The sequence below is a fragment of the Zophobas morio genome, unplaced genomic scaffold, assembly GCF_036711695.1.
Source record: "Zophobas morio isolate AGI-343-1 ecotype UQ-CSIRO unplaced genomic scaffold, CSIRO_AGI_Zmor_V1 ptg000031l, whole genome shotgun sequence".
Classification (NCBI taxonomy): Eukaryota; Metazoa; Arthropoda; class Insecta; order Coleoptera; family Tenebrionidae; genus Zophobas; species Zophobas morio.
The window spans coordinates 4,503,395-4,531,088 of record NW_026972136.1 but is presented as its reverse complement, the minus strand read 5'-3'; the positions used below and the strand labels follow the sequence as shown (position 1 = coordinate 4,531,088).

Below are 27,694 nucleotides of genomic sequence, written 5' to 3'. Positions count from 1 at the left end.
AAATAAAATATTAAATTTAAAATTTAAACAGACATTTAATCAAGAGTACTTACGCTTGTATTTTGAAATAAATAAATAAATAATAAAAAGTATAGTCAACAAAACGCCGGTTTAACAACTGTTCGTCTTTACACGTCACTTCACCACAGATAAAAGTGAAAACGGAATGAATTTTTGGACGTAAGCAATAAAATGTTTGCTCTTGTGTTGTAATAACTGTAAAAAGTAAATAACGAAACAACCCATAATTCAGTACTGGTTAAAAAGGATAGATTTATGATGTTTCCAGGCAAATCTGGGCCGAACAGAGGGCTTCAAAACCAGATGGTCTAAGTTTGTCACATTCCTGTGTTTGTGTGGCAATAAAACTGAAAGTGTAGGGCATGTACCTACTCTTACAAATGTGCTGAAGTTTAATTTTGACAAATAAAAAGGAAATTGACGCAGAATCTCAGGGGGGGCCATCGCCCCCCCTGGCCCCCCCCTATGGGCGCCCATGGTGGTAATAGTGAATACAGGATGTCTCAAAGAAGGTTATAGGTCACGTGTGTGGCGCCATATTTGAAAAACTGTCAAACTAGCAAATTGCGCAGGCCGGCGATTATAAACCTTATTACAACCTCGCAGGTCGCGATTACACAATTCCCTACATTACTGTACCTTTTCAAGCTTCACCAGTCTTTTGCTGATGCAGTCCATCCTCATTTCTTGCTCTTTTTGACTCAGGTTTATTTTGGCTTCTAGATCCTTGGTTTCTGATGCTTCTTCATCTAAAAAATAAAAACACACAATTAATTTCACTCTCAATAAAATTTTATTAGTTTCGTTTTGCGTCAACTTTCAAAGTCAGCCCTTTGCTGTTCTAACAAAAGTACTCACTTTCTTTGCGACAGGTTTGGCCGTCGTCCTGTAATTGGAAATCCTCTTTGCATTGGCATTTGAAGCTCCCGGGGGTGTTGTAGCATATGTGGTCGCAGGGTTTTTGTTTGCACTCATCTACGTCTGTTTCGCATTGTTTGCCCGTATATCCGGGAGGACAGATGCATCGCTCGGTGGGACTGCAGGTGCCTCCGTTTATACAGGGTGGTGTGCATGGTTTTTGTGGTGGTGGAGTTGCTGAAAGTGCACGCAAGGGGTGAGAAAGTTGTCGGGTTTTGTGTTAGTGGAACGACGGTTTTCGAAAAAAAAAAGTTGTTGTAATTTATTTTCATACATATTTAAAAGACGTTTTACATATTTTTAAGTCTTTAATTATATACCGGGAGAGCAATAAAAACATGACTAAAGACAAATTGTCAAAAATCCGTGGCTATCTTTGATCGTTTTTTTATTAATCTCTCGAAATTCTGACATTTAGGATCTTTATGAAAAAAGGGAAATACCATGCTTATACGAGGGATTGACAACTTATTTATACAGGGTGACTGAATTTACCAGTTATAAGTTTTTGTCATATTTTTTAATTGGTACCAAGTGTGTTGAAATTTATCACAACAGTAAAAAAAACAAAAACAAAAAAATTGGTACAAAAAAGATATACTTGAAAAAAAAGCAAATGACATTGGATCACCCTGTATAAGTACATATATAAATTAAAACACTCTTCAGTTTTTTAGTTGAGTGTTCTGTTTTTAAGACATAAAGTCCACCTTACTTTGAATAAATGAAACGCCGGATATATTTCTACATATTTTAATTGACCTCAATTTTCTTGGAATTTTTTAGCAAAAATATTAGAGTGGGATTATTTTTAAAATCTGCGTTAAAACATTTTATGGAGCGATAAATAAATGTACGCGCTTTGCTTTGGTATTGTTGATTTTAATCTCGAGTATTACTCAATAAATATACTTTTTTAAATACAAGAAAAAGTATTATTTTATTTCGAACGTCAAATCACAATCAATTGTCTTTTTACAAAACTACAGAGCCCACTACATATACTCCCCCTCCCCTAAAAAAAAAATTTATGTCTTGAACGAAACTGCCTTGGTAATCGGAAATGCTTCATCTCCTAATTTCTCCACATATGCTGGTTTAACCCTATCAATTGAAACGGTGTATTCTTTATCACGTTTCTCTATGGTAAACGTTTTTTCGTTTCGATGTAGTACTCTATATGGTCCTTCGTAGGGGCTTTGGAAGCCTGTCTTGACGCTGTCCACTCTCAAGAAAACAAAATTACAGGAATTAATATCTTTAGGCATATGAATGTTATGCTGCTTACTAGTGCGAGTATTAGTTGGAATCAAATTGGACATGATTTTTCGTAATTTCAACAAATACTCATGAGAACTATGTGGCTCTAAAGATTCTGATTTCACAAAAATTTCTCCAGGAATACGCAAAGGTTGACCATATACAAGTTCTGCCGGAGTACATTTTAGGTCCTCTTTTATTATTGTGCGTAGCCCAAGAAGAACTAAAGGTAATTCTTCATACCAATTTTCTGTATTTAGTCGCGCTTTTAAAGAAGCTTTTAATTGTCGGTGGAAACGTTCTAAAATTCCATTGGCTTGAGGATGATATGGTGTAGTGTGAATTTTAGAAAAACCTAACAGTTTTGCAAGATCTTTTAAGAGATTTGATTCAAATTGTCTCCCTTGGTCAGTTGTTAATTTTACTGGTACTCCGAAACGTGATATGTATTCTCTGACAAATGTTTTTGCTACTGTGAGGGCTGTAATATCCTTGAGAGGATATGCCTCTGGCCATCGTGTAAAGCGGTCTATAATAGTAAGAATGTACGTGTATCCATTTGAAGGTGGTAGTGGACCTACGATATCTATATGAACGTGTTCAAATCTTTCATTTGGAGTTAAGAATTCGGAGAATTTTGATTTAGTGTGCCTATAAACTTTTGATTTTTGACATGGGACGCAACAACGTGCCCACTGTGCAATTTCTGTTCTCATTTTGGGCCAAAAATATTTTGAAGCAATTAATTTCTTAGACGCTTTTATACCAGGATGAGATAAATTATGCAGGGCATTAAATATTTGTTTCCTATACTCTGCAGGTATATAAGGCCTATTATTATTATTCGATGACGTCTCGCACCAAATTATTTTGTCTGATTGGGAAACTTGAATTGGTGTTAATTTGCATTTACTATTTAATCGTGGATTATTAAGCATGTTTCGTAATTCAGGATCTTCATTTTGAGCTTGAATTAATACTTCTATGTCAACATATTCATTGGGTTTTGATATTTCGTCCATTTCAATACGTGATAAAGCGTCGGCTACAACATTACATTTGCCCTTGATGTGTTTAATGTCTGAAGTAAATTGAGCAATAAAATCTAATTGTCTTGCTTGTCTGGGACTTTTTTCTGCTTTTTGAGGTTAATGCGTTAAGAAGTGGTTTGTGATCTGTGAAAACTGTGAAATCTCTAGCCTCTAAAAAATATCTAAAATGTTTAATAGATAAATAAATTGCTAAAAGTTCTCTGTCAAAAGTTGAGTATCTTATTTCTGTTGGTGAAAGCTTTTTAGAAAAAAAAGCTAGGGGTTCCCAATGTCCTCTGTTCAACTGCTGCAGCGCTGAAGCTACAGTAGTATTTGATGCATCGACTGTTAGACTTATTTTTGAATCTTCCTTATGATGTGCTAAGAGTGATATACCTTTTAAGTTTTCTTTGATTAATATAAAAGCATTATTGCAGCTGTTTGGCCATGAAAAATGTCTAATTTTATTTTTCGTTAGCCAATTCAAATGTGTGTACAATGGGTTCAGTGATTCTGCTAAATTGGGAATAAATCGATGGTAAAAATTCACCATCCCGATGAAACGTTGGAGCTGTTTCATAGATTTTGGCGAAGGGTATTCTGAAATTGCTCTAACTTTTTCTTCGGCAGGAAAAATTCCCTTTTCGTTTATGATATGACCTAAAAAGGTAAGTGAAGGCACTCCAAAAATGCATTTAGATGGTTTTATATTGATGTTATAGTCTGAAAGGCGTTGAAATAAAATTTTTAAGTGTTCTAAATGTTCTCTTTTGTTTTTACTGGCAACTAAGATGTCATCGATATATACAAACACAAAATCTAACCCTCTTACTACTTCGTCCATAAATCTTTGAAATGTTTGCCCTGCGTTTCTTAATCCGAAAGGCATTTTGGTGAACTCAAACAAACCAAACGGTGTCGTTATGGCTGTTAAATGAATATCTTCCTGGGCCACTGGCACTTGATGGTACGCTCTAACTAAATCAATTTTTGAAAATATAGTCTTCCCATGGAGATGGTTGTTAAAATTTTGTATGTGTGGTATCGGGTAACGGTCTGGTACTGTTATAGCATTCAATCTACGATAATCCCCACATGGTCTCCAGTCGTCGCAATCTTTCTTTGGAACCATGTGAAGTGGTGAACTAACGTTTGAAGATGATGGTCGACATATTCCTAGTTGTAGCATGTGTTCGAATTCATTTTTAGCGATAGTGTGTCTTTTGGCATCTAATCTTCTCGGTTTAGAAAATGGTGGCTTACCATTTATTACTATATGATGCTTTACATTGTGTTTTAATGGCTCATTGTAATCAGGTTGTCGACTTAAATTTGGAAATTGTCGAAAAAGGTGTGTGTATTCGGTTTCAATTTGAAAAATTCGTGGACTAGGTGTGTTCGCTTTGATTGTTATTCCACTAATACAAAGGTTTGTTGAGGTGTCGATTAATTGTTTCTTTTGGATGTCTACTAAAAGTCCAAATTGTTGAAGAAAGTCTGCACCGACTATTGGTCTGTTAACTGCCGCAATTATAAAAGGAAATGTGAATTTCCTTCTTAAACCAAAATCAATGTTTAAGACTTTTGTGCCGTATGTATTTATCCTAGTTCCATTTGCAGCTGCTAAGTCAAAATTAGACTCTTTCTTGTATATACCAAAAATCGAATTTGGAATAACTGACAATTCAGCACCAGTATCGATAAGAAAATTTAAATGATTAATTTTATCATTGAGAAATAAACGGCTTGAATTTTGAAATACCTTGCGATTCGCCGTTGAAATCGCAGGCTTGACTAGTTTAAAGAATTACCTTGTAAATTCTGGAATTCGCATGGTTTGATACATTTTTGAGCATATTTACCAAATGTAAAATGATACCAGCAGAACTTGCCGTTTTCCTTGAATTGACTGCGGGTTGAGTTTCGACGAGGACTTTTACTACGTTCTCGTTTGTACTGTCTGTCATTAATGTCATCCTTACGTATGTTTGTCCTGGTGAACTTTTTTTCTAATGCATCTATTTTACTTTCCAAACGAGCCAAATAATTCTCTGCCGAACTTAAATTTGAGCTATAAACGTCTGAAACAGTTGAAATATAACTTGTATGTGTCACGTTCCAAATTTTATCTGCAATTGCGCATAATTCTGTAATGTCTTGTTTTCCTGAAGCAAGTAGGGCTACATTTATGTTTATAGGCAATTTTCTCATCCATAAGTTCTGTAAAAGCTCCTTTCCAACCATAGCAGAGTTTCCCGCGAGAATTTCTAAATGTCTATAGAATTCAGATGGTTTCCTGTCACCTAATTCGTTGTTGTTGCTTAAGATTTGAGTGAGGCGTTTTTCTTCACTGTCAACGGTTCTTTCTAGCAAGGATTTCTTTAAAGTTTCGTACTTATTTTCAGTTGGTGGTTTTTGCAGAATGTCCACTACTAATATGACGATATCTTGAGGCAGTGCTGTGATAACATGTTCGTATCTTGAAGCATCGCTGGTTATTCTTTTCAGATTGAATTGTGCTTCTGCTTGGAAAAACCATGCCGCTGGAGAACAAGTCCAAAATTGCGGCAATTTTATTTGTGTTGCTGCTTCGACGAATGCTGTTTTGTTTTCAGTCGGATTCGTTTCAGAGGTATCATTGTTTGGATTCATTTTCTACGTCGGGGTCACCAATTGTTGATTTTAATCTCGAGTATTACTCAATAAATATACTTTTTTAAATACAAGAAAAAGTATTATTTTATTTCGAACGTCAAATCACAATCAATTGTCTTTTTACAAAACTACAGAGCCCACTACAGTATCAACTTAATTTTAACATACAGAGTGTTTATAAAAAATTCTTAAACTATACAATTTTCAAAAATCGATACTTCAGTTCGTTTACATAGAACACCCTATGTTTTATTTAGGCATCTTATACCATTTTTGGTCCTCTTTCTTTTTTTCTGAGTATTTTCTATATTTAAAGTTAATAGTTATTTCAATTTTTTACTATATTAAGAAACACATCGACATAGAAGAGTGAGGACAAAAAATTAGAGTAAGATATAGTAATAAAATACAGCGAGTTGCAGTTTTTGAATTTTTTATAGACACTCTGTATATGTATTAAAATTTTATTTAGTTAATACCTCAACAAAGCAAGTACGTTTATTTATCCTTCCACAAAATATTGTAAGTCAAGCTTTAAAAATAACGCTATTTCATTTTTTTTATAAACCCTGCCATCGTCGAAAAATTTCAAGAAAACTGGAATAACGTGGCAACGTCGCATCGGAATTTCAAAAGTAAACGGTGGTTGTAAAGCCTAAGAAGAGGTCAATATAAATATGTAAAAGTATATAGGGTGTTTCGTTTAAAAAAACTAAATTTTGTGTTAAAAACAAAACGCTCTGTGTAGTTAAAAAATATTTTAGAGTATCGTCACCAAAGAACTCACCCTGTATATTTAAGAGAAGTTTTGCATATTTTCACGTCTCTGATGATATACCGAGAGAGCAATAAAAACACGATCAAAGACAAACTTTTAAAAATCCATGGCCGTCTTTGGTGGTATTTTTGATTAATCTCTTGGTATTTTGATATTTAGGGTTTTATGAAAAAAGGGAAATACCATGTTTATACGAGGGATTGACAACTTATTTATACAGGGTGACTGAATTTACCAGTTATAAGTTTTTGTTATATTTTTGAATTGGTATCAGATTTGTTGAAATTTATTACAACAATTAAAAAACAAAAACAAAAAAAATGGTACAAAAGAAAACTTACGAAAACTGAGAAAATTGGCAGTGTCCATATTTGATAACCCTGTATACATATATAAATTAAAACACTCTTCAGTTTTTTAGACGAGTGTTCTGTTTTTAAGGTATAAAATAGAACTTATTTTACTTAAATGAAACACCCTATATATTTTTACATATTTTGAAAAATCTCTTCTTAGGCTTTACAGCCATAGTTAATTTTTAAAATTACGATGCGAAGGTGCCACGTTATTCCAATTTTCTTGGATTTTTTTAGCAATAGTAGTAAAATACAGGGAGTTGCAGTTTTTGAATTTTTTATAAACACTCTGTATATTAAAACTTTATTTAGTTAATACCTCAACAAAGCAAGTACGTTTATTTATCGTTCCATAAAATATTGTAAGTCAAGCTTTAAAAATAACGCCATTTCGATTTTTTTTGTAAACCTTTCCACTGCCGAAAAATTTCAAGAAAACTGGAGTAACGTGGCAACGTCGCATCGGAATTTCAAAAGTAAACCGTGGTTGTAAAGCCTAAGAAAAGGTCAATATAAATATGTAAAAGTATATAGGGTGTTTCATTAAAAAAAAAAAAAATTGTGTTAAAAACAGAACGCTCTGTATAGTTAAAAAAATATTTTAGAGTATGGTCACCAAAGAACTCACCCTGTATATTTAAGAGAAGTTTTGCATATTTTCACGTCTCTGATTATTAGAGAGCGGATTTCTGTCGGGCTAGACAAGGCCAAACTCGGTACGGCTCGTCCGGGATGGGAATTCATTGCAGTTACCGGCTGCACTTCGTTTATTTGAGATTAGAATAACGCTGCTTCGTTGCACTCTGCTGTTAATTCCAGTTGTCATTTAGTTAGCCGTTTGATTAATAAATCGTTAATTGTATTTATGGAATCAAGTGACAATTAAATTCAGTGATTACCTATCACCCGCTACTGAGTCCCGGCGATGCAGCGCGTCCCCACTAAAATCGTGACGTAGCCCGACAGAAATCCGCTGTCTACTGATTATATACCTAGAGAGCAATAAAAACACGATCAAAGACAACTTTTAAAAATCCATGGCCGTCTTTGGTGATATTTTTTATTAATCTCTTGGTATTTTGATATTTAGGGTTTTATGAAAAAAGGAAAATACCATACGAGGATTGACAACTTATTTATACAGGGTGACTGAGTTTACCAGTTATAAGTTTTTGTTATATTTTTGAATTGGTATCAGGTTTGTTGAAATTTATCACAAAATTTAAAAAAAACAAAAACAAAAACATTGGTACAAAAAAAAACTTACGAAAACTCAGAAAATTGGCAATGTCCATATTTGATCACCCTGTATATATATATATAAATTAAAACACTCTTCAGTTTTTTAGGCGAATGTTCTGTTTTTAAGGTATAAAATAGAACTTACTTTACTTAAATGAAACACCCTATATATTTTTACATATTTTGAAAAATCTCTTCTTAGGCTTTACAGCCATAGTTAATTTTTAAAATTACGATGCGAAGGTGCCACGTTATTCCAATTTTCTTGGATTTTTTTAGCAATAGTAGTAAAATACAGGGAGATGCAGTTTTTGAATTTTTTATAAACACTCTGTATATTAAAACTTTATTTAGTTAATACCTCAACAAAGCAAGTACGTTTATTTATCGTTCCATAAAATATTGTAAGTCAAGCTTTAAAAATAACGCCATTTCGATTTTTTTTGTAAACCTTTCCACTGCCGAAAAATTTCAAGAAAACTGGAGTAACGTGGCAACGTCGCATCGGAATTTCAAAAGTAAACCGTGGTTGTATAGCCTAAGAAAAGGTCAATCTAAATATGTAAAAGTATATAGGGTGTTTCATTAAAAAAAAAACTAAATTTTGTGATAAAAACAAAACGCTCTGTATAGTAAAAATGTTCAACTAATTTGCAACGAGGTTTAAACTTGTTTATTCAGAGTGACTAAATTTACTAATAATAAATTAGCTAAGATAGAACTGAACAATATTAAAAGCAGTAACTGGAATGGAGAAGGGGTGGGTGGGCGGGGCTAAAACTTGTTAAGATAGAACTGAACAATATTAGGAGTAATAGCTGAAATGAACAAGGGGTGGGTGGGCGGGGCTAAAACATGCTATGATAGAACTAAACAATATTAAGAGTAGTCCGGTCTCATTTCTCCGATAACTCCAACCGTTTTTCCATAAACGCCCTTTGAATTATCGTAATATTACTCCCTGACCCTAAACACCCTATTTTTTATGTTTATAATCAGGACGTCCAGATCTATAGCCCTGAATTTTTTCAGAATTTTTAGAAAACTTTTTTAAAACTGAAATTTGTCCAATATTTCTTGCTTATGAAAGACTCTATAGGAAAAGTTAAACTTATCCCCGCCCACCCACCCGTTTCCAATTTTTTTTTCTTCTGGAATAAAAAATAAATGTTATAGCAAATAGTATAAATTTGTCCAATTGGTACCATATTTGTTGGAATTTGGTGTTAAAAAAAACTTACTTAGAGATGTGTTTGGAAAACATACAGGTGTCTCTTTTAAAAAATATGAGAAAACCGCCAAATTCCACATTTAATCACCCTGTATATAAATATAAATTAAAACATTCTTCTGTTATTTTACACGTTTGTCAAGACAAGGTGAATTACAACTTTTGTGCAAAATTAAGCTACTGAGTGTCCGAGAATTTCATGTTTTCATATGGAGATGTCAATTTATTTATTTTTTTAATATAGATCTAATAAAACTTTATTTTGCTGTTGTGTATTATTAAAAAAAAATCATCCCATGTCCAGCGAAATTATACATCAAAAGGCTGACTGAAAATAGACACAAATTCCGCCAACTTGTAGTTTAATATGTATTATATAATTCCTATAATTAGCTGCTTTTTATATAGTTTTGTCAGTTTCCTTTAACCGTACATCACATTATTAAAATCAGAAACAAATTTCGTTGTAGTATGGAAGTTATAACTATTTGGATGCCTAGAATAAAATTCAAAACGGATTCATAAACCACAAGTGCATTAGTGTGTAAATTTATAAAATTTAAATAACATTTACTACATCAAATTGTTGGTTGGGATGATTAAGCAAATTTTAGTTAGCGTTTTATCATTTACACGATATTCCTAAAAAGTATCTAAAATTTGACAACAATCGGTCGCTACAGTTAAAGGAATACACAACTTTTAAATGTCTAAATATCTAAATCATTATTTTATGTTTGCACACAGTGATCTTAGTACATTTTTGTTTCTGTGAAACACCCTGTATAACTAGTTGATACAAACAAAAGAGAAATTAATTATTTTCCTGGTTTTGTGGAAACTAATATTTTAGCTTTTCAAGTCCTTTCCAGATTTAAATTTAGCGGCATTTACGCGTTATAAAACACGCAATGCGATTGGTTAAAATGACGTCATGTTCATTATCTTACTACCAAAATATAACATTTTAATTAAATGTAGTCACCTGTGTGCAAAAATAAAAACATATCTTAATAGTAATAAGTCACACGGAAAATAGAACATCTGGACGACAAAATGTTTGGGTGTTCTATTTTTAATGTCATTTCGTATATCAAAAGTTCTCAAAATTGAAATGACGATATTATTGTAATGTTTTTACGCTTACCCTGTAAACCATTACGTTTCTTTTGACAATTACACGTATATACAGTCACAGGACCACCGGGTGAATGGCAAGGGCACTCAGAAGGACACGTGGAAGGACACGTGGTGATGATACAGGTAGGGAGACACGTGGGGAGACAGTTGGGAAGACATCCCGGGGGAGACGTCGGGGGACAAGGGGTAGAAGGAGGAGTAGCGGTACAAGGTTGACGCACATCCACTCCAGGACAAGGACTACAGGTATGGGGATACGATGGGTTATAAATACTGAGACATTGGGGACAGATAGATTGTACACCAACGTCACAGGGGGCCATGCAATTGCCGCAACCATCTAAAAAGGACGAAAAATAAACTTGTGTTAGGGGTTTGAGTGGTAAAACTGAAGTGAGGTACCGTCAGATTTTTGGAAAAATTCGCTTTTTGTTATTTTCTCCTTGAATACTTGTTAATAGTTTTAAGAAAAAAAAATACTTTTTTCACGTTATTGTCATTTTTTGACCTTTATCAGTGTGGTTTAATCACCGATTAAAACATTTTCAAACATGATTCGATTACAATTTTTTTCTCTCTCGTTTACGAAAGGGCGTTCAAAATTTACAGTAGATACTTACTTAACATGCAGACAACCTATTTGTTTTTATTATCGTTATCTAAAACCCATCACTGCTCAAGGTTAAAAAATTATTAAGTGTCTCGGATTATTATTGCCGAGGATAAGAATAGAATCAACAAAATTATGAAGGTACTCAATAAGTGGGAAATTTTCAGCGTGTTTAAAGTGTTCTTTAAGTACTTTTTTTTGAAAAATTTGAAAGAAGCTTTAAAAATGTATCAAATTTTCCAAGATTAACGCATAATTCGTTGAAAGGGTTATATACATATGTATAAAAATTCTGAAAAAATTTAGGTAGGGGAACTAGGGGCTTGTTGTAACAGGGGTAAGTTGTAACACTAAATTTTTACCCACAATTTAAACTCTTTAACGTCAGGTATTTTACTGAATTTAATTCTTGCACCATAAGACATCATGTCATCACAACCACTGTTCCTTGAGCCAGCGCAGTAAGTGGATGTGTGCACGTGTCCCGTTTTGGCCAAGTAATGTAAAATATTGCTTTAGTAAAATTTGGTTTTTCGTATCAGTTATTAATTAATTTAAAACTTTTAGTTTTGCATGTAGCTCAAAAATTACTCAGCTTTGATATTCCTTACACATTTTGACGCTAAGCCACATAATTTTGACGAAATGTAATTAAATGTAGAAAATTGTGCTACGGGGCATGTTGTAACAATAGCTTTGATGCAAGTTGTAACATGTTACAACTTATCCCAAATTCACTTCTACAAATCTCATACCTAGCATACGAAAAGCGAGCCAAAATTTTGACCTATGCCATATATCGCTTTCCAGATATATTAAGAAAAAGGAAGACAACACTCAAATTTTTAATGTTAACTCTTTTTCTAAAAGTTTATTTCAGTTTTACTGAAAAAAAATTGTATATAATGAAGTGTTGTGTTGATTTTTCAAAAATAAAATCTAAATATGTATCAACATCAACTTTATTTTTACTGGTACTACCTGTATGATGGCTGTTACAACTAGCCCCAACCACGGGGCAAGTTGTAACAATGCACTTTTTTTAAGAAAATGCCTGGTGTGAAGTGAAGATGAACAATTTTGACCTTTTGCCTGTTCAGTCCAATAGGGGAATAGTTAGACTACCGATAGATGCTTTTATAATGGTCAAACAGCTAATAGATACCAAATTATATTCGTTTTCCTAAAAACTGTTACAACAAGCCCCTCGTTCCACTACGTAGATGTCGACATGCTGATTCCAAAAATATAGCGTGTTGATGGTCACCGAGCAACATTTTCGAAAGAATCGGAACGAAGTGCGAATTTTTGAAAATTTCTAAAAATTTCGATATTTCAACGGCCGATTCCGGAAAAACGGTTGGAGATGTTAAAGAAACAAGGCCGGAAGTGAGTTCTAGAGCTCGAAAGCTACAAGAAACTGCTTTTAGTTTAGTTTCGAAATTGTCAAAATTTTACCGAAATTTGAAGAAGGGGGGACCATTGGAAAATTTTCACTTTTATAAAAGTTGTCAAAAAATTCTAAAAAAAATCAGGGACGTAAATCTCGACATGCTGATTTCAAAAATATATGGTGTTGGCGGTCACGGAGCAACATTTTCGAATGAATCGGTGCGAAATGCGAATTTTTGAAAATTTCTAAAAATTTCAATATTTCAACGGCCGATTCTGGAAAAACGATTGGAGATATTAAAGAAACGAGGCCGAAAGTGAGTTCTAGAGCTCGAAAACTACAAGAAACTGCTTTTAGTTTAGTTTCCAAAATGTCAAAATTTGGCCGAAATTTGAAGAAGGGGGGACCATTGGAAAATTTTCACTTTCAAAAAAGTTGTCAAAAAATTCTAAAAAAATTCAGAGACGTAAATCTCGACATGCTGATTCCAAAAATATGTGGTGTTGGCGGTTCCGGAGCAACATTCTTGAATGAATCGATGCGAAATGCGAATTTTTGAAAATTTCTAAAAATTTTGATATTTCAACGGACGATTCCGGAAAAACGGTTGGAGGTATTAAAGAAACGAAGCCGAAAGTGAGTTCTAGAGCTCGAAAACTACAAGAAACTGCTTTCAGTTTAGTTTCCAAAATGTCAAAATTTGGCCGAAATTTGAAGAAGGGGGGACCATTGGAAAATTTTCACTTTCAAAAAAGTTGTCAAAAAATTCTAAAAAATTCAGAGACGTAAATCTCGACATGCTGATTCCAAAGATATGTGGTGTTGGCGGTCAAGGACCAACATTTTCGAATGAATCGGTGCGAAATGCGAATTTTTGAAAATTTCTAAAAATTTCGATATTTCAGCTGCCGATTCCGGAAAAACGGTTGGAGGTATTAAAGAAACGAGGCCGAAAGTGAGTTCTAGAGCTCGAAAACTACAAGAAACTGCTTTTAGTTTAGTTTCGAAATTGTCAAAATTTTGCCGAAATTTGAAGAATGGGGACCATTGGAAAATTTTCACTTTCAAAAAAGTTGTCAAAAAATTCTAAAAAAATTCAGAGACGTAAATCTCGACATGCTGATTCCAAAAATATGTGGTGTTGGCGGTTCCGGAGCAACATTCTTGAATGAATCGATGCGAAATGCGAATTTTTGAAAATTTCTAAAAATTTTGATATTTCAACGGACGATTCCGGAAAAACGGTTGGAGGTATTAAAGAAACGAGGCCGAAAGTGAGTTCTAGAGCTCGAAAACTACAAGAAACTGCTTTCAGTTTAGTTTCCAAAATGTCAAAATTTGGCCGAAATTTGAAGAAGGGGGGACCATTGGAAAATTTTCACTTTCAAAAAAGTTGTCAAAAAATTCTAAAAAATTCAGAGACGTAAATCTCGACATGCTGATTCCAAAAATATGTGGTGTTGGCGGTCAAGGACCAACATTTTCGAATGAATCGGTGCGAAATGCGAATTTTTGAAAATTTCTAAAAATTTCGATATTTCAGCTGCCGATTCCGGAAAAACGGTTGGAGGTATTAAAGAAACGAGGCCGAAAGTGAGTTCTAGAGCTCGAAAACTACAAGAAACTGCTTTTAGTTTAGTTTCGAAATTGTCAAAATTTTGCCGAAATTTGAAGAATGGGGACCATTGGAAAATTTTCACTTTCAAAAAAGTTGTCAAAAAATTCTAAAAAAATTCAGGGACGTAAATTTCGACATGCTGAGTCCAAAAATATATGGTGTTGGCGGTTACGGAGCAACATTTTCGAAAGAATCGGTATGAAATGAGAATTTTTGAAAATTTCTAAAAATTTCGATATTTCAACGGACGATTCCGGAAAAACGGTTGGAGGTATTAAAGAAACGAGGCCGAAAGTGAGTTCTAGAGCTCGAAAACTACAAGACTCTGCTTTTAGTTTAGTTTCGAAAATATCAAAATTTTGCCGAAATTTGAAGAAGGGGGGACCATTGGAAAATGTTCACTTTTAAAAAAGTTGTCTAAAAATTCTGAAAAAATTCAGGGACGTAGATCTCGACATGCTGAGTCCAAAAATATATAGTGTTGGCGGTCACGGAGCAATATTTTTCAAAGAATTAGAACGAACTGCGAATTTTTGAAAATTTTTAAAAATTTCGATATTTCAACGGCCGGTTCCGGAAAAACGGTTGGAGGTATTAAAGAAACGAGGCCGAAAGTGAGTTCTAGAGCTCGAAAACTACAAGAAACTGCTTTTAGTTTAGTTTCGAAAATGTAAAAATTTTGCCGAAATTGAAGAAGGGGGGACCATTGGAAAATTTTCACTTTTAAAAAAGTTGTCTAAAAATTCTGAAAAAATTCAGGGACGGAGATCTCGATGTGCTGATTCCAAAAATATAGCGTGTTGATGGTCACCGAGCAACATTTTTGAAAAGATCGGTACGAAGTGCGAGTTTTTGAAAATTTCTAAAAATTTCGATATTTCAACGGACGATACTGTAAAAACGGTTGCAATTATCAAAGAAACCAGGCCGGAAGTATGTTCTAGAGCTCGAAATCTACAAGAAAATGTGTTTAGTTAAGTTACGAAAATGTCAAAAATTGGCATAAATTTGAAAAAAATTTCACTTTTACAAAAGTTTTCTAAAAATTCTGAAAAAATTCAGGGGCGTAGATCTAGACAATGAGTATGTTTTTGAAATGCATTCGAAAAAATTTCCGGAAATAATCAACGCACTAGAGATATTATAAGTGACAATTTTTACCTTTTTTTCATAAACACAATAATGATTGTAATTATGTCAATTTTTGGAATATTTTAAAAATTTAATTTTGAACTCGATTATTTCGAAAACCGGTCATTAAATTGTCTTGAGAGAATTTTCCCCTGATAGATACGTCATTTTTGAGCAAACGCTTTCTTTTTTTCATTATTTTTGGACATTCAGTTTTTTCGGAATTGTTCTAAAGAAGTCTTTATCAAAAATGTTGCGATTTTTCTGACATTTTCCATATTTGCGTGTAACCTTGGTCGGGATGATCCACACGTTACGTTTTCCGAGTCAACTGTCGAAATCTATCTCATAATTTTTGTTAGATCTTTGAACAACTTCGCCAAAATTTTGACTTTTATTGAGCACCTTCTAAAATTCTCTGAAGAGATTCTTTTATTGATTTCGACGTCTAAAGTCGTTTTTGGTTAATTTCTTGAAAAATTCTCACCATTTTGTCAAAATTTCCGAAATGAAAATTATGGAAATTTTAAAATTTGACTTTCAAACTGAATATTCAAAAAATTTGGTTCTGCAATATTACTGCGCTATATTTTCGATTCAGCTCTATTTCAGATTTTTTTTTGTAGATTTTTAAGCGATAAAAAAGATCCTTTTGTATATTTCGACATCCAAAAGTCTTTGTCAGTTTCATTTTTTCGAAATTTACTACAATTTTTTTCAAAATCGCCAATAAAAATTAATGTGTCCACAAAAAGTATGAGCTATACATGTCTGCCTGCTGATTCGAAAAATATAGCGTGTGTTTGTGATTCAGGAGTGTCAAAAAGTTATAGAAATATTCGATATTAAATTCACTTAAAAAAAAAATGTAAAAATTGTCCTAATATTCATGGGGCGATTCTGAAAAATGTAAAGCTTTATCGAAAAAATGAGGCCAAAAGTAACTGCTGAGGGTCCAAATCTACAAACAATTCTGGGATATAGATATTGTATTTAGTGCTAATATATTATTATTAATTTTAAACAGAAGGAAGTCCTAAGTACCTATGGAATGTAACATTTGTAGAAAACTCGACCGTGATTGGATAGTTGAAGGGTCTCGTTAGAGCACTTTAGTGGACCTTGGTACAATTTTGTGAAAATCTAGATGCCTAGAGTAAAAATCCAAGGAGGATTCATAAACCACAAGTACAGGAGTACGGAGGAAATGACGACACAAATTTTGATTAACGTTTTAGCATCTACACGATATTCCCAACATACATCTAAAATCGACACAGACGACAAACAGCTGGACAGACAGACGGAAATGAGAGACCTATCTTCCTTTTCTTTGATTTTTTGCGTTAAGCTTGGAATACATGTTTAGTTTTAATACATTTCTAACACTATACAACTACTTGTTAACTAAGCAAAAAATATAGGAGTACAGTATAACCTCTATAATCCGAACCCACGATTATCCGAACATCTTTCTGGACGTGTTGTATTGAATTTTTTGAAATTAAAAATTGTGGTATTTCAATGCACTGCATTAATTAACTAATTCTGGAAAAAAGATTGAAGTTATCGAAGAAATGAGGCCGGAAATCTACAAGAAAAAATATTTAATTAAATTTCGAAAATCGTCGAAAATGGGTCGAAATTTGCTAGTACTTGCCAAATAACCTATCCTCTAAAAAAATAAAAGGCGGGTGGACCAGGCTAGTATTTGCCACAATAAGACTCATTTTGGCAAATGACCTACTCATCTCAGAAAAAATACTAGCCCCGCCCACCCACCCTTTGCTTTCTTAGAAGAGTGGGTCATCTGCCAAAATCAGTCTTATTTTAAAAGGTACAAGCCCCGCCCACCCACCCTTATTTTCTTAAAAGATATGTAATTTGCAAAAATCAGTCTCATACTTACCAAGATAAGACTGATATTTGGCAGATGACCTATTCTTTATTTTCTTAGAAGAGTAGGCCAAAATGAGTCTTATTTTGGCAAATACTAGCCCGGCCCACCCGCCTTTTATTTTCTTAGAGGGTAGGTTATTTGGCAAGTGCTAGAGCCACCCAACCGCCCTTTGTTTTTTTAGAGAGTAGATCATTTTTCGATTTTTCAGTTTTCGAATTTTTTTATTTATCGCTTTTTAAATTTTCAATTTTTGGATCTGTCTTTCGATTTTGGATTTGTCTGGGCAACTGAAAAAAACTTTCGATTTTTTAATTTTATAATTGTGGCAGTTTTCTTCCGATTTCTCAATTATTTGCTATTTAAAAATATCGAGAGATTATATAGATGCATATTTTTAAAATTTTCGATTTTTGATTTTTTGTCACCGAAGTTTTGGGAAGGAGTGAAAAGTAATTTTGACCATCGATTACCACGTTCACCGTAACTTTAAAACATCTGACAATTTTGTTTCTGATTTTCAATTTTTGGATTTTTCGATTTTTCAAAATTTCGGTTCGAATAAATTTGTTCTTTTAGGAAAAAATCGAAAAATAACAAATCGTGAAAAGGAAAAATTCCAAAATTGTTAAGCTAAAACTTGAAAAATCAAAAGATTGCAATTAAAAACCGCAACATTGTCAAAAAAATGATCAAATGAAATATTCAAAAGTTGAAAAATCTAAAAACTAAAAAAAAAATGAAAACAAAAATTTCGAATTCAATTTTATACTTGTTTTTTTTTTATTTTTCGATATTTTAGTTTTTGATTTTCCGATTATATAGTGTATCCGATTTCTCATTTATCTGATTTTTCAATTTGTCATTTTTTGATTTTTTAATTTTTTAATTTTTAGCAAGTACTAGCCTCACCCACCCAGCCTTTATTTTCTTAGAAGAATAAGTCATCTTCCAAAATCAGTCTTATCTTGGTAAGTACTAGCCCCGCCCACCCACCCTTTATTTTATTAGAGTAAGTCGTCTGCCAAAATCAGTTTTATCTTGGCAGGTATGAGACTGATTTTTGCAAATGACAGATCCTCTAAGAAAATAAGGGTGGGTGGGCGGGGCTAGTACTTGTCAAGATAAGACTGATTTTGGCAGATGACTTATCCTTCTAACAAAATAAAGGCTGAGTGGGTGGGGCTAGTACTTGCTAAAAATTAAAAAATCAAAAAATGGCAAATTGAAAAATAAAACAAATCTTATAAAATTGAATTCGAAATTCCTGTTTTCATTTTTTTTTTGGTTTTTAGATTTTTCAACTTTTGAATATTTCATTTGATCATTTTTTTGGTAATTTTGCAGTTTTTAATTGCAATCTTTTGATTTTTCAAGTTTTAACTTTACAATTTTGGAATTTTTCCTTTTCACGATTTGTCATTTTTCGATTTTTTACTAAAAGAACAATTTATTCGAACCGAAATTTTGAAAAATCGAAAAATCCAAAAATTGAAAATTAGAAACAAAATTTTCAGATGTTTTAAAGTTACGGTAGAGTGGCAATCGCTGGTCAAAATTACTTTTTACTCCCTCCCAAAAACTCGGTGACAAAAAACAAAAATCGAAAATTAAAAAATATATACATGTATATGTTTTCTGGATATTTTTAAAAATCAAATAATTGAGAAATCGGAAAACTGCCACAATTGTAAAATTAAAAAATCCAAAGTTTTTTCAGTTGCCCAGAGAAATCAAAAATCGAAAGATAGTTCAAAACATTGAAAATTTAAAAAACGAGAAATAAAAAAATTCGAAAATTCAGAAATCGAAAAATGATCTACTCTCTAAGAAAACAAAGGGCGGGTGGGTGGGGCTAGCACGTGCCAAATAACCTACCCTCTAAGAAAATAAAAGGCGGGTGGGCCGGGCTAGTATTTGCCAAAATAAGACTTATTTTGGCCTATCCTTCTAAGAAAATAAAGAATATGTTATCTGCCAAATATCAGTCTTATCTTGGCAAGTACTAGACTAGCCCGCCCACCCTTTATTTTCTTAGAAGAGTGGGTCATCTGCCAAAATCAGTCTTATCTTGACAAGTACTAGCCCCGCCCACCCACCCTTATTTTCTTAGAGGATCTGTCATCTGCAAAAATCAGTCTCATACTTGCTCTAAGAAAATAAAGGGTGGGTGGGCGGGGCTAGTATCTTTCCTTAGAAGAGTAGGTCATTTGTCAAAATGGGTCTTATTTTGGCAAATACTAGCCTGGCCCACCCGCCTTTTATTTTCTTAGAGGGTAAGTTATTTGGCAAGTACTACATAGTGTAAAATTTCATTTTTGAAAAAGTTGTCTAAAAATTCTGAAAAAATTCAGAGATATATATCCCGACGTGCTGATTCCAAAAATATAGCATGTTTATGGTAACGGAGCAATATTTTCGGAAAATTCGGTGTGAAATTCGAATTTTTTGAAATTTTTGAAAATTATGATATTTCAATGGACGATTCTGGAAAAACGGTATAATTTATCGAAAAATGAAGCCAGAAGTATGTAGTTAGATTTCGAAAATCGTCGAGAATGGGTCGAAATTTGCATAAGGGAAATAATACGAATACATAATGGGAAATTTGATTTTTTAAAAAGTCATCTAAAAATTCTGCTTAAATTCAGGGATATAGATCCTGACGTGTTGATTCCAAAAATATAGCGTGGTTATGGTCACGGAGTAATATTTTTTCCAATGTTAAGAATACTTTATTTCTGAAGAAAATTAAGGTTTATTTCTTGAAATTTGTTTTCAGTAGTTGTTCAATTCCTTTTCAGCTTTTTGGGAAATTCGCTGATCCGAACAAATCGCTTTCCCCAATTAATTCGGATTATCGAGGTTATACTCTATATCTTATGTAATGGAAGTTTTATTTTAAATAAATAAAGACAGGAGGTGTTAAAGTGTATAAAAAGTTCTTCATAATTTAATATTACAGTAATACTTACTTGGGGCGTACACGCTGGTTTTCGTTTCACAAAACCTACCAGCAGCCCCCTGGGGGCAGCTGCAAACATTCGGCTTCACACATTTGCCGCCATTCATACATGGGGGTGAACACACAGCTGCAAAAAACAACAAAATGAATTTATATCGAAAAAATTTGTTATAGCATGACGTCATCATTTTTTCACAGGAGATAAACAGAGAGTTTCGGTTAGTGTTTTACCATTGTGAGAATTCGATCCACGGAGAGGTGGATAGGAACAGAAAACTTACATTTCCATATTCTACGAGCCGTGAAATCAACAGGATAGACAAAACTTAAAGGTTTGAAAAATATAGGGTCCACGAAACCTCTCAAAATGTATTTTGGGTTGCGGTTACGAATCACCCAGTATATAATTTCAATTTTTTGCGCTAGTGAAACATTGTTACCTAAACAATTCAATAAAAAACTAATAACCCAGCACACAAAAACTGTACTGTTTTCGCACGCAATATCCAGTTTATTTACAATTTCGCCCACAAAAAATGTGTTTGCAATAGCTAGTCGCGCCGTAAACACGACCAAGCAACCATTAGCGACAAAAATAAATATAAACCGGAGCCGCTTTTATTAATATAATAACCAAATATTTTGCCGCATAATACGGACAAACAAAGGCGAAAATGTGGCGCGCCGACACAACAAAGCGTTTCAGGGTGTCAAGGGAGGCGGCCCGAATTGCCGTTCGGTTCAACATTGCGGAATGTTATTAATTTGTCTAATTATTGCCGGTTGAGGTAAGCGCTTTTCGCGTAATTGACACCAAATCTTTTTATGCCGTGTGTGGGATCGCCTTTTTCGTTTGCCGGTACGCGCTGGGAACGGAGAAGTGATGGTTCAAGGTTCATTAGAGAGGAAGATTCGGTCCATATTTAGAGAGTGAGGAAAAAGCGGTTGTATTGGAAATGTTGCAGGGTTTCCCTAATAGGGTATGGGAGTCGTTGCCGGCAGGAGCTGGTTGTTGGGAGTCCAGTGGCGGCTCGTTAGATGCGGCAACAACATAGTCTAAGTGACTACTCAGCAAATGAGTTGAAAAAAAATTACTAATATTGAAATTTAGTTCATTCAACTATTGTCGTATACCACACCAAGTCAGTGAATTAGAAACTGATTTCTAAGTGCAAAAACGAGTCAGGAGATTTGCGCATGCCTGAAAAAATGTAACAAGTGTCAAAAAATAGTCTGTTGATGGTCCCAGACCAATATTTTCGAAATTTTCGGTTTTTAATTAAACTTTTTAGAATATCCCAAAATTGGTCTATTTTATTTCGGTGATTCTGAAAATGTGGCTGGAGTTTTCAAACAAACGTTCCCAAAATGACTTTAGGCAATTTTCGAAGATGTTTGGAAAATATCAAAATTTTCAAAAATTTGAAAATTTGAAATTTTCCCAAAGTTGCCTAAAAATCCACAACAAATTTTGAGATGCAGATATTGACGAGCTAATTAAAAAATAGTCTATTCATGGTCCCAGACTAATATTTTCGAAATTTTTGGTTTTTAATTCTTTTTAGAGTATCCCAAATATGTTCTATTTTGTTTTAGTGATCCTGAAAATGTGGCTGAAATTTCCGAACAAACGTTGCCAAAAATAATTTTAGGCAGCTTTCGAAGGTGGTTGGAAAATATCAAAACTTCAAAAGTTCGAAAATTTGAACTTTTGGCAAAATTCCTAAATATCGACGAGTTAATTAAAAAAATAGTCTATTAATGATCCCAGACTAATATTTTTGAAAGTGTCAGTTTTTAATTAAACTCTTTAGAACAAACCAAAAATGGTCATATTTCATTTTGGACATTCTAAAAATGTGGCTGGAGTTTTCGAACAAACGTTGCCAAAAATTACTTTAGGTAATTTTCGAAGGGCTTGGACTTGGATTATATAAAAAAACTTTGAGATACAGATATTGACGTACTAATTAAAAAAACTGTCTATTGATGGACCAAGAGAATACTTTAGAAATGTTCGGTTTCGAATTAAATTTTTTAGAACAAACCAAAAATGGTTATATTTAATTTTGGTGATTCCGAAAATGTGGCTGGAATTTTCGAATAAGCGTTGCCGAAAGATGATTGGAAAAGGTAAAAAATTTCAAAAATTTGAAAATTTGAACGTTTGCAAAGTTGTCTAAGAATTCGCGCAACTGCAGAGTAAATTGTCGCTACTATCGACGAAAATTTGAAAATTTCGGCTTGTGGCAAGCAAAAAGCCACTGACACTTTTCAAATTATATACATATTTAGAAAAAACCTGCACCCACTAATTTGACAATACAACGAAAAAAATGAATACGTTACAACATAACATTACACTTTTGGCTGATTCGCAAAAACATTTGGAATTTAAAAGGGGGCGAACAATCTTGTACGAAAATTTAGTACTAGCCCCGCACACCCGCCCGCAATTTTTTTAGAAGGTATATCATTTGCCAAAATCAGTCTTATCTCAGCAAGAATTAGGTAAGATAAGACCGATTTTGGCAAATGATATACCTTCTAAAAAAATTGAGGGCGGGTGGGCTGGGCTAGTGATCTTGCTAAGATAAGACTGATTTTGGCATATGATATACCCTCCAAAAATGGTCTATTTTATTTTGGTGATTCTAAAAATGTGGCTGGAGTTTGGCAACAAACGTTGCCAAGAATGACTTTGGGTAATTTTTGAAGGTGCTTGAAAAATATAAAAAATTTCAAAAGTTTGAAAATTTGAACTTTTGGCGAAGTTGTCTGAAAATCAACAAAAAAAATTGAAATCCATTTGCAGGAATTTGGGGATGGTACTTGGCAACCATTAACTTCGGATTAAAGGGGTAGTAGGCAATCAGCCGGATTCATAATTCAAACTTCTACCCCAATTCATAATCCCCCTTGAAGAAGCTAGCAGGTAATTGGCGCAACTCATATACACCCGTCAAAATCAGTCTTATCTTAGCAAGTACTGGCCCCAGCCACCCTCCCTTTATATTCTTAGTCTATTGATGGTCCCAGACCAATATTTTCGAAATTGTGGGGTTTCAATTAAACTTTTTAGAATATCTCAAAAATAGTCTATTCATTTTGATGATTCTGAAAATGTGTCCAAAAATGACTTTAGTAATTTTCGAAGGTGCCTGGAAAAGAGCAAAAATTTCAAAAGTTTGAACATTTGAACTTTTGGTGAAGCTGCCTAAAAATCCATAAAAAAATTTTGAGATGCATATATTGATGAGCTAATTAAAAAAATTGTCTCTTGATGCTCCAGGCCAATATTTTCGAAATTTTCGGTTTTTAATTAAACTTTTTAAAATAAACCAAAAATAGTCTGTTTTATTTTGATCACTGAAAATGACCTGGAGTCTTCAAACAAACGTTGCCAAAATTGGCTTTAGGTAATTTTCGAAGATGCTTGGAAAATATCAAAAATTTCGAAAGTTTGAAAATTTTAACTTTTGGCAAAGTTGCAAAAAAATACACAAAAAATTTTGAGATGCTGATACCGACGAGCTAATTCAAAAAATAGTCTATTGATGGTCTCAGACCAATATTTTCGAAATTTTCGGTTTTCAATTAAACTTCTTAGAATAAACCAAGAAGGGTATATTTTAGTTTGGTGATTCTGAAAATGTGTTTGGATTTTTCGGATAAATGTTGCTAAAAATGGCTTTAGGTTATTTTCGAAGATGCTTGGAAAAAATAAAAAAAATCAAAAGTTTGAAAATTTGAACTTTTGGCAAAGTTGCCTAAAAATTCGCAAAAAAAATTGAGATGTAAATATCGACGAGCTCAACTCAAAAAATAGTCTACTAATGGTCCCAGACTAATATTTTAGAAATTTTCGGTTTTTAATTAAACATTTTAGAATAAATCAAAAATATTTTTTTAATTTTGGTGATTCTGAAAATGTGCCTGGAGTTTTCAAACAAACGTTGCTAAAAATAGCTTTAGGTAATTTTCGAAAATGCTTGGAAAATTTCAAAAATTTCGAAAGTTTGAAAATTTTAACTTTTGGCAAAGTTGCATAAAAATGCACAAAAATTTTGATATGCTGATACCGAGGAGCTAATTCAAAAAATAGTCTATTGATGATTCCAAACCAATATTTTCGAAATTTTCGGTTTTCAATTAAACTTCTTAGAATAAACTAAGAAGGATCTATTTTACTTTGGTGATTCCGAAAATATGTTTGGAGTTTTCAAATAAACGTTGCCAAAATTGGCTTTAGGAAATTTTCTAAGAGGCTTGGAAAAAATAAAAAATTCAAAAGTTTGAAAATTTGAACTTTTGGCAAAGTTGATTAAAAATTCCCAAAAAAATTTTGAGATGCAAATATTGACGAGCTCAACTTAAAAAATAGTCTACTGATGGTCCCAGACCAATATTTTCGAAGGTTTGGGTTTTCAATTAAACTTCTTAAAATAAACCAAAAAGGGTCTATTTTAGTTTGGTGATTCTGAAAAAGTGTTTGGAGTTTCCGGGAAAGTGTTGCTAAAAATGGCTTTAGGTAATTTTCGAAGGTGTTTGGAAAAAATAAAAAAATTCAAAAGTTTGAAAATTTGAACTTTTGGCAAAGTTGTCTAAAAATTCACAAAAAAAATTGAACTGCAAATATCGACGAGCTCAACTCAAAAAATAGTCTATTGATGGTCCCAAACCAATATTTTCGAAATTTTCGGTTTTTAGTTGAACTTTTTAGAATAAACCAAAAATAATCTGGTTTATTTTGGTGGTTCTGAAAATGTGTCTGGAGTTTTCGAACAAACGTTGCCAAAATTGACTTTTGGTAATTTTCGAAGATGCTTGGAAAATACCAAAAATTTCGAAAGTTTGAAAATTTTAACTTTTGGCAAAGTCGCATAAAAATACACAAAAAATTTTGAGATGCTGATACCGACGAGCTAATTCAAAAATTCTCGGTTTTCAATTAAACTTCTTAGAATAAACCAAAAATAATCAATTTTATTTGGTGATTCTGAAAATGTGCCTAGAGTTTTCAAATAAACGTTGCCAAAATTGGCTTTAGGTCATTTTCGAAGATACTTGGAAAAAATAAAAAAAATCAAAAGTTTGAAACTTTGAACTTTTGACGAAGTTGCCTAAAAATTCGCAAAAAAATTTTGAGATGTAAATATCGACGAGCTCAACTCAAAAAATAGTTTACTGATGGTCCCAGACCAATATTTTCGAAATTTTCGGTTTTCAATTAAACGTTTTAGAATAAACCAAAACTGGTCTATTCATTTTGGTGATTCTGAAAATGTGGCTGGAGTTTTAGAACAAACGTTGCCAAAAATGATTTTAGGTACTTTTCAAAATAATGTGCTTGGAAAATATAAAAAATTTCAAAAGTTTGAAAATTTGAACTTTTGGCCAAGTTGCCTGAAAATCAACAAAAAATTGTGAAATGAGACGCGCTAATTCAAAACATTATGTGATGGTTATGGACAACGCACCCTTTCATTCAGTGCAGTTGCAGGAATTTGTGGATTAAAGTGGTAGTAGGCATTTGTCAAAATCAGTCAAGAACTAGAACCCTCCACCCGCCCTCAATTTTTTTAGAAGATATATCATCTGTCAAAATTAGTCTTATCTTACCTTAGCTAGTACTTGCTAAGATAAGACTGATTCTGGCAAATAATATACCTTCTAAAAAAATGAGGGTGGGTGGGCGGGGTTAGTACTAGCTAAGATAAGACTGATTTTGGCAAATGATATACTCTTTAAGAAAAAAAAAAGGGCGGGTGGGCCCTCTATTTTCTTCGAGGGTATATCATTTAGCAAAATCAGTCTTAACGTAACGATTACTAAGCCTGCCCACCCGCCCTTTATTTTCTTAGTGGTTATTTCATTTGCAAAAATCAATCTCATCCTAGAAAAGTACTAGTCCCGCCCACCCGCCCTCCAATCTCATCCTAGAAAAGTACTAGTCCCGCCCACCCGCCCTCAATTTTTTTAGAAGGTATATCATTTGCCAAAATCAGTCTTATCTTAGCTAGTACTAGACCCGCCCACCCGCCCTCACTTTTTTTAGAAGATATATCATTTGCCAAAATCAGTCTTATCTTATGTTAGCTAGTACTTGCTAAGATAAGACTGATTCTGGCAAATAATATACCTTCCAAAAAAAATGAGGGTGGGTGGGCGGGGCTAGTACTAGCTAAGATAAGACGGATTTTGACAAATGATATACGTTCTAAGAAAAAAAAAGGGCGGGTGGGCCCTCTATTTTCTTAGAGGGTATATCAGTTACCAAAATCAGTCTTAATGTAACAACTACTAACCCCGCCCACCCGCCTTTCATTTTCTTAGAGGTTATTTCACGGATAGTGTAGAGAATTTATGGCTTGAAGCTCTCTCTAAATGTATTCCAAACGTGTGGCAAAATTTTTGTAGGCATTGTGAAAAACTTATTTTGGCAGACTGGAAAAAACATGGGAAATTTTTCGTATGAAGACATTCTTCCTATTATTTCACTAGATGAATCTGATTCAGAGTTAGAATCATAGGTTCATGATGACGACTTAAATTTTTCTAGTGAAATTACTAATTAGCAAATTATTTAACTGAAAGGCACACCATTTTATATTCATTATTGCATAGTTCTGGATCTCACTGCATATGTAAGTACTTCACAAATTTTTGACTAAAGCCTTCCATATTTTATTTAGAAAAAAATTTCCAACATCATCTAAGTATACAGAAATCGTCATTTAGTCTTTAATGACAGTGTACACAGTTTACAGACTTGTTAATTAGATATTTAAGTTTAAAGGATTTTATTTTATACTTCTCACGAGTTGCCACTGGCTTATACTGTTTTGGAATGATGCAGGAAAGTGCATACAAATGTGAAATGAAACTACTGCGGCAAATACCTGAAGTTGCTTTACTGAGACGCAAGTAAACTTTGAAGATAAATAAGGTAACACCGTGGAAACCTTAGACGCGGATTGCTCACACTGGTAGCAACGTCAAGTTCTCCAATCAACAACAAACACATCATAAAAATAAAAAATAATTTAAAGTTCAATCCACTGAAAAATTTTCTCCCTTCGGCTACTAACCAGCCATCCACTGCATGATACACTACCTCTCCAAAACCGTAATTACGCAACTCGTGCAACTAACTAATTATTAAAGCGCCGCAATGTTTAAACGCCACACAAACATAAACATCTCCCTGAAATCTGTTTGCTTGCTTTGAGCAGTAAACACGAATGCATCTTTCCACTCATCCGACCCGTTTGAAATTGCACCTTGTCAAAACCCCTCATCGGTAATTACCATTAACACGTCCACAATGACTTTTTCGATGTAAATCTCGACGTGTTTCGTATAAATTACAGTCGCATCATCGGACAGCCGCGTTTATAAATCACCGTGTGTGCAAACGTGCCTTTTGGGCTTAAATGCCAAGACGA

General features: G+C 33.4%; 1 protein-coding gene across 1 annotated transcript in view; it reads right to left on the bottom strand.

Annotated features, from left to right (window-relative positions):
• The window catches only part of LOC135139502 (fibrillin-2), a 175,968-nt gene that overhangs the window by 6,447 nt on the left and 141,827 nt on the right, over positions 1–27,694 (bottom strand). The window contains exons 4-7 of the mRNA XM_064069758.1: positions 20,257–20,373; positions 10,640–10,972; positions 880–1,116; positions 661–770 (exon numbers count right to left, since the gene is read on the bottom strand). Of these exons, the coding sequence (XP_063925828.1) occupies positions 661–770; positions 880–1,116; positions 10,640–10,972; positions 20,257–20,373 (797 nt within the window). The remainder of the gene's footprint in view (positions 1–660; positions 771–879; positions 1,117–10,639; positions 10,973–20,256; positions 20,374–27,694) is intronic.